Source organism: Mobula hypostoma, chromosome 9, assembly GCF_963921235.1.
Source record: "Mobula hypostoma chromosome 9, sMobHyp1.1, whole genome shotgun sequence".
Classification (NCBI taxonomy): Eukaryota; Metazoa; Chordata; class Chondrichthyes; order Myliobatiformes; family Myliobatidae; genus Mobula; species Mobula hypostoma.
Window position 1 is genome coordinate 113,007,665 of NC_086105.1, and position 14,587 is coordinate 113,022,251.

The 14,587-nt window shown below is 39.9% G+C and overlaps 1 protein-coding gene across 1 annotated transcript; it reads left to right on the top strand.

The window, feature by feature from the left end:
- The first annotated feature begins 5,113 nt into the window (after positions 1 to 5,113).
- LOC134351363 (UDP-glucuronosyltransferase 2C1-like) lies at positions 5,114 to 6,724 on the top strand. The gene has a single exon (XM_063057441.1). It carries the CDS (start codon positions 5,114 to 5,116, stop codon positions 6,722 to 6,724), a length of 1,611 nt encoding a protein of 536 aa, XP_062913511.1.
- The last annotated feature ends 7,863 nt before the right edge of the window (positions 6,725 to 14,587 follow it).

Sequence of the window (14,587 nt, forward strand, 5' to 3'; positions counted from 1 at the left end):
CGTTGAAACATTGAAACTCTGGGACACTAAGCACCATTCCTGTATCTCTTTAAACCAAGTCTCTGTAATGGCCACAACATTATAGTTCCATATACAGACCTGTGCTCCAAGTTCATCACCTTTACCCACTAAACTCCAAGCATTCAAATACACACACTTGAAATGATCTATCCTATCGTATCTATTACTTTGCTCCTGCCTATTTTTACTGACCCTTCTTCTCCATTCCTGCTTTCTGATCTGATGCTCTGCTTCCTGTCCTCCTGCCAGCTGCTGTTGTGCCCTGATAGTTCATCTCACCCCTGCAGTATCCAAAATAGTATACTTGTTGCTGAGAGTAATAGCCACAGGGGAATCCTGCATTAACTGCTTACTCTCCTTAAATCTCCTAATGGTCACCACCTACTCTGGGAGTGACTTCCTTAGTAAATGTTTCACTTATGACGTTTTCAGCATCCCAGGTGGTCCTGAGTACATCCTGCTCCAGCTCCAGATCCTTGAATTTGTCAGTCTGGAGCTGAAGTTGGATGCACTTACCACAAATGTAGCCATCAGGGAGATCATTAAGTTCCCTGCAGTCCCACATTTTATAGGAGCAGCATTCTACTGCCTTAACTACCATCCTGCTTACACTTGTTATCTTGTACCTCTAACTTCTCAAGCTTAATTTCTAGCCTCCGCCTGTTCTAGCCTACGCTTGTTCTAGCCTAAGTCTGAGTCAAATCCTGACCACTCTAACACCCAGTCACACAATGGCTGCTCTGCTTGCACTTTGTTTCTTTTTATTGGCTCAAATAAAAGTCACTCCCAATGAGATTTGTTCTTTTCAAATGGCTCCCACATTGAAATAGTGAGTCAACAAGGCATCATTGCAAAGATTGACTCACACCCGACAAGACATGTTCTTTTCAAATGGCTCCCGCTTTACGATGATGCCACTCTTTCACTTGCTAGTTCAAAGAGTGGACTTGGAGCAATGTTCCAATATACATGAAGAATGGTTAACGAATAGTAAACAGCAGGAAAACATATCAATTAGGAACAGAGTTTATATACAGAGGAGAATGGAAAATTTGATGGTAAGTCAGATTCTTCTACTGCAGTTAAATTTCATCAACTTACCAAAATCTATACACCTCTGATTCCACCATGCTTTAAGGAAGAGAATTCCAAGGAGTCATAATCCCCAGAGAGATAAGATTCCAACTCATCTCTATCTTTCATGGGCAAAGCTTTATTTTTGCTGAATGGCCCCTAGTGCTACATTCTCACAGAAGAGGAAAGATGCTTTCTGCCTTGCACCAAGAGAGACCTTTCAGAACTTTACATTTCAATCATGAACACTTTTATTCTTCTGAACATCAGCACATGTAACATCTAGCCTGTTCAACCTTTCTTGAGACAAGCAGTCTATGTCACTAAAATACTTCCATTACAAATAAGCAGACCAGAAATGTGGACATTACTCCATATGTGACCTTCCCCCATACCTTATCTAACAAGCATAACCTTCCTGCTTTTGTATTCACTTCTCCTAGCAATGAACAACAATACATGCATCATATCCAGGTTGGTAGTCTGTTAATGACAGAATATCAGGTATCAACAGTCTGCTTTGATTACAGATTGTATTCATGTTTACTGACAATGAAAAGATTAGAAGAATCTAATATGGATGAGGGAAACAAAAAGTTTGCAATGGACTCTAGGCAAATGAAATAAGCCAGGAAAAGTTGACAAATGCAAGTATAAGGTTAGGGAATAGGATACTATTCATTTTGGCAGGAAGAACAGCAAAACAAACATTCATGTTAAGGAAGCCGATTATATTGTATGGTAAGCAAATTATCCTAATAATATGTTATACTATTACATTATACTAAAGAAAGTACATTATAATTGGCCTTTAATGCATGGAGATTAATGTCTGAGTTAAGAAAGCTTGAAGAAATTTTAATTGTAACCTCAGCTGCATTATTTGTGCCAATGAAAATTTATAGTTACCTTGGAACCAGTGTAAGAGAAATTGGTAAGATAAGCCAATACTTGTTGGAGTTTAAAGGAACAGGTAATCGTAACGAAACTCATCAAACCACATGAAGGCTTCACAGCATAAAGGCTGAGGATAAAGAGCTAAGGAGTACAACAGAGTAAGAAACGTATTTACTGAGAAGGTGTGAATCACGGAGGGCATGGGATGTTCAGGCATTGAGAATATACAACATCTTGCATGTCTGAACTGAAAGGAAATTAAAGAATATGGAAAAGTAGTCACAGCACAGAACATCAGCTATGAGATTTATGAGAAGTGGTTTGGAATCATTATTGGGATGGCTCACACTTACTCCAGCTACTTGCATTCATTTTCTTACATATAGGTCTGAAGGTGTGATATTTGAATGCACACAGCATACAAAAGAAGGTAAATAATCTTGCAGTGCAGTTAGAAATTGGCAGGTATGAATCATGAGCATCACTGAATTGTGGCTGAAAGAAGATCACAGCTGGAAGTTTAACTTCCAAAGATAAGCATAAAACCCTTAAAAAGTGACATTGGATCAGAAGATATGGAGTTCTTGTGGGTAGAGTTAAGAAGCTGCAAAGGTAAATTGACCCTGATGGGAGTCATATACAGGCCTCCAAACTGTAGCCAGGATGTGGGTTACAGATTATAACAAGAGATTGATAAGGCATGTCAAAAGGGCAATGTTACGATACTAATGGGGAAATTTCAATATGCAGGTAGATTGGGGAAATCAGATTGGTACTGGATCACAAGAGAGGAAAATTGTAGAATGCCTATGAGATGACATTTTAGAGCAGTTTGTGCTTGAGCGCGCTAGGGGAAAGATTATTATGGATTGGGTGTTGTGAAATGAACTGGATTTGATTAGGGATATTAAGGTAAAGGAACCCTTAGGAGACAGTGATCATACCATAACCGAATTCACCTTGCAACTTGAGGGGGAGAAGCTAAAGTTAGATATATCAGTATTACAGTGGAATAAAGGGAATTATAGAGGCATGAGAGAGAAGCTGGCCAAAGTTGATTGGAAGGGGACACTAACATGATGGTGGCAGAACAACAATGGGTGGAGTTTCTGGGTGCAATTTGGAAGGTGCAGGATAGCTCCAATATAAAGATAAATAAATATTCTAATGGGAGGATGACAAGGGAAGTCAAAGACAGCAGAAGAGCAAAAGAGAAAACATATAAAATAGCAAAAATTAGTTGTAATTTAGAGAATTGGAAAGCTTTTAAGAACCAGCAGAAGGCAACTGAAAAGATCTTAGGAGGGAAAGGACAAAATATGCAGGTAAGTTAACCGATAATTTAAAAGAGGGAGGCAAGAGTGGATATCAGATCACTGGAAAATAATGCTGCAGAGGTAGTAATGGTGGGCAAAATAATGGCAGACAAATGTGATAAGTACTTTGCATCACTGTGAAAGACATTAGCAGTGTGCCAGAAATTCAAAAATATCAGGGGGTTGAAGTGAGTATAATTGCTATTACTAAGGAGAAGATGCTTGGGCAGCTGAAAAGTCACCTGGACCAGTTGGAGGGTCCTGAAATAGGTCGCTGAAGAGATTATGGAGGCATAAATGGTGATCACTCAAGAATTATTAGATTCTGAAATTGGTGTGGTGGACTGAAAATTGCAAATGTCACCCCACACTTTAAGATGGGAGAATGGAAAAAGAGTAAATTACAGGCCAGTTAGTCTGTCTTCAGCAGCTTGTAAGATGTTAGAGTTCATTATGAAGGATGAGGTTTTGGGGTGCTTGGAGATATATGATAAAACAGGCCAAAGTCAACATGGCTTCTTTAACGGGAAATAAAGGGGGCATTTTCTGGTTGGCTGCTGGTGATGGTTTTTTTTTTACAGAAGTCAGTATTGGGTAACTTATTTTGACTTTATGGGTCAGTGATTTCAATAATATGTGACTAAGTTTGTGAATCATACAAAGACACACAGTGGGACAGGCAGTATTGAGGAAGCAGGGAAACTGCAGAAGGGATTAGATAGATTTGGAGAATGGGCAAAGAAGTGATAAATGGAATATAGTATAGGAAAGTGTATGGTCATGCATTTCAGTAAACAAAAAAAAAGCATACAACTATTTGTTGAACTGGGATTAAATTCAGAAAATGAAGGTTCAAATTAGTAACCACCCTTCACAACAAGTGCCCCCCGTCTCACCAAATTTACACAGCAACATCTAGTTTCCTACATGAACACACATGCACTTACACACAGCACACTACTTTCATATCTATCAGTTCAGCTCTCTGCCGTGTTTGTCATACTTCATCTTCCCGTGGTCACCGACCTGAACAGAATCAAGTGCGATGCAAATTTTGAAAACACTCACCCACTCAGACTGCTGAGATCTCAGGCCAAACGATGGGTCACGAGCGAATCTCGGACGAGCGAACCCCCCCCCCCACCCCACCCCACCCCACCCCACCCCACCCCACCCAGGGTTGTAACTTCACCATGGAGCCAATAAAGCTGGTGGATACAGAGGTGTTTTATTTAATAAAAGCGAGCAACAGATTTCATATTGAGACACTTTAAAGAAGAGGAGTTCAGACCCAATATTACATGACATCTTTATATGCCGGAGATCAAAAGTAACTGAAGGAGAAGTTCATATTTACAATGTATCTAAGGTGCTTCCCTTGAATTACATCTGGCTTTCACAAACCTACTTCTTCGCACCCACACTCCAGACACCCAAATTAAATGTTAATCAATATTGTCTGGTTTGCAATCAACTCCTGGCTATGGCTGCAGGAAAATAATTGGTCAGGGCTGCATTTCAAATTCAATCTACAATCCACGTCTGTGTCTGAGGATTGGTTGCCGGTGAAATTAATATTGGCTATACCCCTTAACTCCACAATACGCCGTAACAATGCAACTCGGCTAGAGTTTCCTTTCAGACCGCGTCTGGACGTAAATACAAAAGTGATGTGATTGCTGGCTCAGGGTGCAGTGTTAACTGGCAGCCAGCGTGAATAACTGATCAAGAAAGGCACTTTGAATTTGCAGTACATGTTTCAGCACAAGAAAACAACCATTTCTGTTTGACATTCACAGCCGAAAATGTCAAACAAAAGCCGAGCGGGTTTTCAGACGCTTCTGCTGTTTTTTCTGATGTTTTTTTCCGCAAGGAGTCCCAGCCCAGAGGCTGCCAGGATCCTTGCCATGCCCACAGACTGGAGCCACTGGATCATCATGAAATCCCTGCTCCTGGAACTGGTGCAGAGGGGGCACGATGTGACCGTGCTGAGGGGCGACACTTCGCTAAGGATTGAGGCAACGAACAAAGATTTCACCATGGAAACTATCCGTATTTCGGGGGAACGGCCACATGAGGCTCTTACCGAAGACAAATTTCCTGATATTATCTTCAAATTCTTCTACGTGGAAGACGGTTTCCTCTCCAGCATCTCCGCTGCCAGCACCTTCATCGCATTGTCCTCCCTCAATATTGAAGTGACTTTTCCGTTCATTCAGGGAATGTTCGAGGATCGCGCTTTGATGGATCGACTGAAAGCTGGGGGGTTTGACGTGATTTTGGCCGACCCTTTCCATGCAGCCGGTGCCATGCTGTCCCATGTACTTAACACTTCGCTGGTGTTTTTTGGCAGGTGGATGATATCCGGGGACATCCACTTTAACTTCGCCCCGTCGCCACTTTCCTTTGTGCCCATGATAAATTCACGTTTGAGCGACAGGATGTCGCTTTTGGGCAGATTGAAGAACGTGTTGATATACGGAATAAATAAATGCATAAGCAACTTCTACATTTACCCCGCTTACAATCGGCTCTGTCAGCTTTACCTCAATGATGACATTACCGTGGAAGAACTTTATCGAAAAGTTGATATCGTCTTAATGAAGGTTGACTTTGTTTTTGAGTATCCCCGGCCGACCATGCCAAACCTGGTTTACATCGGAGGTTTCCAGTGCCGTCCGGGTCGACCGCTCCCCGCTGATCTGCAGCGACTTATGGACATTTCTGGCGAGGATGGCGTGGTGATCTTCTCCTTAGGAAGTATAGTAGGCACCATTCCCCCAGAAGTTGCGAGTGAAGTGGCGGCGGGACTGGCCAGACTCCCACAGAGAGTCATCTGGCGGTATACTGGAGCACTACCCCCGAATTTAGGAAACAACACCAAAATCTTGAGCTGGTTTCCTCAAAATGACATGCTGAGTCATCCGAAGACAAGAGCGTTCATCACTCACGGCGGGGAGAATGGACTTTATGAGGCTATTTTCCATGGGGTCCCCGTGGTCGGTATTCCAATATTTGGGGATCAGTATGATAACCTTCTGCGTCTCAAAACCCGAGGAGCAGCGGTCATGTTAGATCTGGCTCACATTAAAAGTGATGATATTTTCCATGCAGTGAAGACAGTCATTGAGAACCCTTCCTATGCAGAGAACATGAAACGATTATCTGCCTTACACCGGGACGTTCCAGTGCAGCCAATGGAGTTGGCAGCTTTCTGGATTGAATACACAGTAAGGCACCGGGGGGCTGCTCATTTTAGAGCCTCGGGTAATGATCTTCCATTCTATCAGTACCACTTACTGGATGTGTTTACCATTATTGTGGTTTTCATGGGGCTTTTCCTTTATCTTGTATTTAAATTGCTTAAAGCTCTACTTGTCAGATTGTGCTTGTGGAGGAAGAGGAAAAGGGACTAAATGAAACGAATTACAGGAGGAATAAGATTTCGTTCATTTTCGAAATCTCCTTTTGCAATGCCGCACAACATTTTCTCTGATATCAATAGCCAGATACAACCTCTCCTGCAAGGATAACTAAATCGCACTTAGCAGCAATACTGTTTCGCTATTCTTATCGCCATATTAAAGAATATCTTATTCCTCAAATTTTTGTTTCATCGATCAACTTTTCCCTACTTAATTGATGTGCATAGATCCTACTGGTAAAGTTTTTGTTTCTCCCCTCCAACTTGCTTCCCTTCTACCTTTCTGATTGTCAGTAAACATGAAAATTATTTCTCATTCAATCAGTTTATTAATTGCTGATATTCTCTAAGTATTAGGCTACCAGCCCGAATATAATCCACATGTTAGTGTCACGACTAGGGAAATTAAATTAAAATTTAGAAAGGTTCTGCATGTTAGATGCCGCCCATGGAGTAATGAACTCTGTTCTGATCTAGATATTTGTAATATAAGAACTGCAGTAGCATGGGTGGTGTGTCTTAAGAAGCAAGGCAGGAGAGACTACTTTGCACATGCGGAAGTTTAGAAGAGTGAAATGCGTCGTGATTAAAATGCAAAATCCTGATAGGTCTTTCTGAGTGGACATGGAAAGGGCGAGTACTCATCAAGGACAATCGAGTACTGCTGGCCATTGAGTTAAAATAAATGTTTTAGGAAAGAGAACAGGTGGAATTTTAACTCACTGCCAATAGTGACTGATTTTCTACGACACAGCGTGGCTGTAGCTGAGGTATATAGAGAATTCAATCTGATTTGAACTAGTTTCGACCAGACCCCTGTTCAAACGTACGTTTTGGCGTCGGTCTCCGCACATACCGGGCGAATAGCGACGCCTGAACATGGTTGCACCAGCTGGAGGCATGAATACCACTCAGGCAGACTGTACTTCAATGTACTCAGAGTAACCAAAGCGGCAGGTGCCAAGAAATTGAAGTGTAAGGTCGATTGGCCAAACTGCTAATTTATAAAGAACTGTGGAGTGAATAAATCATCATCATCATCAGGTGCCATGCCCAGTCTGAGCTTTGACTGCCATGGCCCACACACTCATGTTTCGGGTCAGGTTGATCAATTCATTGGTATTCATTTCCAATTCTTTGGCTGCTGTCTCCATCATCATTTGTCTTTGTCTTCCTCTTGCTTTCTTCCCTTCAATCTTTCCCATAATTACTGTGCATTCTAACTCCTCTTTCCTAATCACATGTCCAATGAAGTCACGTTGCCTTTTCATGATCTCATACATTAGTTCTCTTTTTGTGTTTTCTCTGTTCATGACATCCTCATTAGATATTTGTTTCGTCCATGATATTCTTTGCATCCTCCTCAAAAACTACATCTCTGCTGCTACAATTCGTTCCTCATTTTACTAGATATTGTCCAACATTCTGAGTCATATAACATAACTGGATGAACGTAACATTTCAGTACTCTGAGGTGGGTTGTCATGTCTAGTTTAGTATTGGTCAGCATACTCTTCATTCTCTCTAAAGGTGTCTTTTGCCATCCCCATTCTTCTTTTGATGACCATGTCGCACCTGCCATCTGATGTCACCCAGCTTCCTAAGTAGCAAAAGTTCTGAACCTGTTTTATATCTTCCCCATTTATTCTCAGTCTGCAGATAGGATTCTCCTTCTTTTTGGCTATCACTATACATTCTGTCTTTTTGCAATTGGTAGATAGACCCATTTTTGCACTTTCTTCAACAATTATATCAATTAAGTTTTGTAGTTCTTCCTCCGTACTTACAATTAACACAGTGTCATCTGCATATCTGAAATTATTGATGTTTAACCGCCAACTTTGATTCCCAAGATGCCTCTTAATTTTTGTAATATTGTTTCGCTGTACGGGTTAAATAAATCGGGGAGAAAACACACCCTTGTCTAACGCCTCTCTTGATTTTTGTAAACTGACTCACTTCTCCACCTATTCTTACAGCGGCAGTTTGTTCCCAGTACAGATTTCTGATTCGGCGGAGGTCTTTCGAATCTAGATCTGGTTTATTGATAAACAGATTAAGTTTTTCTTTACAACGAATTCCACGGATGATATTTCCAGTGGGATCCTCTGGGATATTTTTAAAGCATACATTCGTGGACAAATTATTTCATACACTGCTGGACTAAAAAAGCAAACTAATAAGGAAATACTTAAACTGGTTGACAAGATTAAAGAAGTTGATAAGAAATATTCTATAGCTCCTAATCAAGAACTTTATAAACAGAGAGTTGAACTTCAAATGGAACATAACCTTTTATTATCATCTTCAATTGAAAGTCAATTAATCAAAACTAAGAGTCAATTTTATATACATGGTGATAAAACTGGGAAACTTTTAGCTAATCAATTGAAATCGGCCTCGGTTAAACAACAGATTCTTAAAATTCGTAAACAAGGTGGCACTTTGACAGTTGACCATGACGAGATTAATAAATCCTTTCAAGAATTTTATACCTCTCTTTATCAATCAGAATTTCCTGATGACTCCACTATAATGTATGAATTTTTAAAGAAATTGAATATTCCAAAATTATCATCTAATGAACGTTCAAAACTAGATGTACCTATTACTGTAGAGGAAATAAAGAATGCTATTTTTTCAATGAATTCAGGTAAAGCACCTGGTCCAGATGGATTTACAGTAGAATTTTTAAAATTTTTCTCAACTACACTAACTCCTTGGCTATGTAGCGTTTTTAGGGATGCAGTTTCAATAAGTAAATTACCACAATCTTTCTATCAAGCTTCTATTTCCCTAATTCTTAAAAAAGATAAGGATCCTACTGAATGTGCATCTTATAGGCCTATATCTCTGTTGAATGTTGATTCTAAGATTTTTTCTAAAATATTGGCAACGAGATTGGAGAATGTATTACCCAAAATTATTTCTGCTGATCAAACTGGATTTATTAAAAATCATTACTCTTTTTTTAATATTAGGCGATTAATGAATATCGTTTATACGCTTCATCCAAAATTCCAGAATGTGTCGTCTCATTGGATGCTGAAAAAGCTTTTGATAGAGTTGAATGGGTATATTTATTTAATACCCTTGAGAAATTTAATTTTAGTCTGATATTCATTTCCTTGATTAAACTGATATATTTTACCCCTTTGGCCTCGGTATTTACTAACAACCAAAGATCCCTTTCTTTCATTTATTCTGTGGTACTAGGCAGGGTTGCCCTCTTAGTCCATTACTATTTGATACTGCCTTGGAACCGCTAGCTATTGCCATTCGTGAGTCCCCTAATATATTTGGTATTACTCGTGGAAATGAGACTCATAAATTATCACTATATGCAGATGATGTACTATTATATATCTCTAACCCAGGAAAATCTATTTCGGCAGTATTAACTTTGCTTGCTCTGTTGAGTAGCTTTTCTGGTTATAAACTGAACCTAAGTAAGAGTGAACTCTTTCCATTAAATATGCAGGTTCCTATTTATAGAAATTCTCCATTTAGATTGATTACTGATTATTTTACTTATTTGGGAGTTAAAACTACTAAGAGACATAAGGATCTATTCAATTTCAACCTTTTATCATTAATTAATCAGGTTAAACAACTGATTACTAAATGGTCCCCTTTGTCTCTATCATTGATTGGCCATATTAATGCTTTTAAAATGATTATTTTACCCAAATTTTCATATTTATTTCAAGCGATACCGATTTTTATTCTGAAATCTTTTTTTGATATTATTGACTCTAAAATTTATTCTTATATATGGCAAAATAGAAATCCCAGATTAAATAAAAAATACTTACAGAAATCTAAGAAAGAAGGTGGTTTGGCATTACCTGTCCTAAGATTTTACTACTGGGCAATTAATATCCGATACTTAATATTTTAGACACAAGATTGGAATATAACTCCAAGCCCACATTGGGTAAACCTTGAAGGATATTCTGTACAAGGGTTTTCTTTAGCCTCTATTTTAGGAACTTCATTGCCTTTTGCACTATCTAAATTGAATAAACAAATTTTCAACCCTATAGTTAAACATACATTGCGAATATGGTTTCAATTTCATAAATTTTTTGGCCTGAATGAATTTACGTTATCAAGTCCTATTATACCTAATTTTTTTTTCCAACCTTCGGTAATGGACCAAGCCTTTCTGATGTGGAAAACGAAAGGCATAATATGTTTTCGTGATTTATTCTTGGATAACTGCTTTATGTCTTTTGAGCAGTTATCTGAGAAATTTGATTTGCCTAGATCCCATTTTTTTAGATACTTACAAATAAGAAATTTTTAAAATATTACGTTGCCTACCTTTCCGACTTCCAATCCTTCTGGCACTCTTGATAAAATTTTAGGCTTTAATCCTTTGCAGAAGGGATTAATAGCAATAATTTATGATATAATTATGGAATTACAGCCAGATATATCTGACAAAATTAGAAATGAATGGGAAAGGGAACTTCAACTTTCCCTACCTACAGAGAAGTGGGATAAAATTTTTCAGTTAGTTAGTACTTCTTCTATATGTGCTGAACATACTGTAATACAATTTAAAGTAGTACACAGAGCTCATATGTCCAAAAATAAACTAGCTCGTTTTTATTCCCATATAAACCCTACTTGTGATAGCTGTCACTCTGAAGTGGCTTCTTTAACTCATATGTTTTGGTCCTGTCCTCTTTTGGAAAAATATTGGAAAGACATTTTTGATATTATTTCAACAGTTCTATGTTTTGATTTAAAACCCCATCCTATTACGGCAATCTTTGGATTGCCAATGGTAGAACATAGATCTTTGTCTTCTTCAGCCTGTCGAATGATAGCTTTTGTTACTTTACTGGCGAGAAGATCTATTTTGTTGAACTGGAAGGAAACTAATCCTCCAACTACATTCCGATGGTTTTTTCAAACCATATTAAGTTTAAATTTAGTAAAAATTAAAAGTGATATTTTGACCCTTCGGTTAAATTTGAAGAAACTTGGAAACCTTTTATGCAACATTTTCATATGATGTAATCTGACCTTTCCGAATCTTTTTTCTAACTTTAAATTATATGATGAGAGGAACGGAGTTAACGACATTATTGAACAAGTCCGATATAAGCTGTTGGTCTAGCCCTGTTTTTTTTTCTTGGGGTTTTTTTTTCTTTTGGGGTTTTTTTTCGTTTATATATTTTTTTTCTTTTTACTTCTTTTTTTAATGTTTAATCTCATTATGAGTTTGGAAGTCTTTTATATCTACGTTACTTAAAATTCATTTTATATATGTTGATGAACATTTTTCCAATCTCTTTGTACCAACTTTGTTATTGAGTTTGTAATTTTGAAAAATTAATAAAAAGATTTAAAAAGAAAGAAAGAAAAGAATCTAGATCTGGAGCTTTCTGTCATATTTCAAATAACTTATTGTGCTTCACGTGATCAAATGCTATTGTGAGGTTGATAAAACAAACAAACAAATCTTTTTGCACTTGAATAGCTCGTTCTGATAGTATCCTTAACATCAATATTGCGTTTCTTGTACCTTTGTCTTTCATAAAACCACATTGTTCTTTGCCTGTTTCAGGTTGTACCTTACATTTAGCTCTTGTCATCAAAATTCTTAGAAGTATCTTGGTGATATGACTCATTAAACTTATGGTCCTATGTAATTCACATTCATTGATTTAATCAATGACATTTATGAGACTGGAATAACACCAGAAGACATGAAAAAAACAGTATTTATCACTCTTCCTAAGAAAGATGGAGCGATGGAAAGTGAATAAAACATAAATAAATTAAACAAGCGGAAATGTTACGCTCTGCCTATGCTGAGGTCTGAATAAGAAAGCGACAGAGGGCGAGTGGTACCTTTGGCAGGTAATAGGTGAGAACAAGCGAGGGAGAAGGTGGGTGGGTTGGGGATTAGGGATGAAGCAAGAAGTCAGGAGGTGATGGGTAGCGGTAAAGGATTGAAGAAGAAGGAATCAACGAAGAGAGGACAGTGTGCCGTGGAATAAAGGGAAGAAAGAGGGGAACCAGAATGAGGTGATGCTCAGGTGAGGGAAGGAAATGAGTGAGAAGGTAACAAGAATAGGGAGTACAAAATGAGAGAAGCGCAGAGGGGGAGTAATTACTTAAAGTTAGAGAAACTGGTGTCCACGCCATCAGGTTGGAAGCTATCCATAGGGAACAAAAGGCGTTTTCTCCCCCAGACTAACTTTGGCCTCATCGCAGCAGTAGATTATGCCATGGACAGACATGTCAGTATGGGAATTGGAAGTCGATTTGAAACTGGTACGTATCCACAAGGAGATCCTGACTCCTGCTACAGACAGAAAGTTCTCGACGAAGCAGTCCCACAATCTACCATGGGTTTGACGAAGCCGCACCACCTCCCCCGCCCTCCACTTCTGCGCCAGGCTTACCAAGTGCAATCTGATGGAACATTACTCACAGCAATGCTGTCAGGAATCAAAGAACAAGAAGAGAAAAAATCTTAAGGTAATTTAATAGACTTAAAACAACTACTGATGTTAACAAACCTGGAACTGAATTTACTCCCTTGCACCTATTCCTCTCTAAACCAATGAAATGGGTTGCTGACCCTGTGCCGTGTGTAATCAGAAACTGTGAAGACCGCAAAAGATGAAAGGACTTGAGAGTGGAAGACAAAATTGCTCCCTGAGGTGGGCATCGTGAACAAGGGATCATGATTATAAAATTCCAATGAACAAACTGGAAAATATTTAAAGTATTCTTTCATGAAGAAGCTAACTGTAATCCAGGACACGAGACAGAGAGGGAAGAGAGAAAGGGAGAGAGAGAAAGAGAGAGAGAGAGAGGAGGGAGAGGGAGAGAGGAAGAGGGAGAGGGAGTCAGAGGGGGAGAAGGAAAGGGGAGAGGGAGGGGATGGGGAGAGGGAGGGGAGGGGAAGAGAGAGGGAGACAGAGAGGGAGAGGGAGGAGAAGAGGGGAGGGAGAAGGGGAGGGAGAAAAGGAGGGAGGGGAGGGTGAGCGGGAGGGGAGGGAGAGAGGGAGGGGGAGTGGGAGGAGAGGGAGAGGGAGGAGGAGCAGGAGGGAGAGGGGAGGGAGAGGGAGAGGGGAGGGGTGAGGGAGAAGGGGACGGGAGAGTGAGAGGGAGGGGGAGGGATAGGGCGAGGGAAAGGGAGGGGAGAGGGAGAGGGAGAGGAGAGGGGGTGAGGGAGGGGAGGGGATGAGGGGGAGGGAGAGGGGGAGGGGGAGAGAGGGAGAAGGAAGGGTGAGGGAGAAGTGGAGGGAGAGGGAAAAGGAGAGGGAGTCGGGGGGGGGGGGAGAGATCTACTTCTTTGACCAAAGGCTCTTATTCTTGGGGGTGAAGGGTTATGGATGGTCGTAATCAAGAACAACGGCTGGCTTGGGTCGTCATAGTTCTCGACGTGATGTCGCCTAACCTCAATCGGTGCCATCCCGACAGATATATTTGGGTATAACCTCTCCCTCCAATATATTCACGCAAATTTTCACACTAAACAAAAGATAAATAATGGGTGAAAATTAAACAGAACATAACGTAAACTACAGTTTACGTACTTTACTGTCTGCTATTTATATGCGCTTGAAATCATCGTGCCTGTTGAATTCCTTCGAATTTAAAAGCAGTTGCACCAAGGTGCACACATCAAAGTTGCTGGTGAACGCAGCAGGCCAGGCAGCATCTCTTGGAAGAGGTACAGTCAACGTTTAAGGCCGAGACCCTTCGTCAGGACTAATTGAAGGAAGAGTTAGTAAGAGATTTGAAAGTGGGAGGGGGAGGGGGAGATCCGAAATGATAGGAGAAGACAGGAGGGGGAGGGATGGAGCCAAGAGCTGGACAGGTG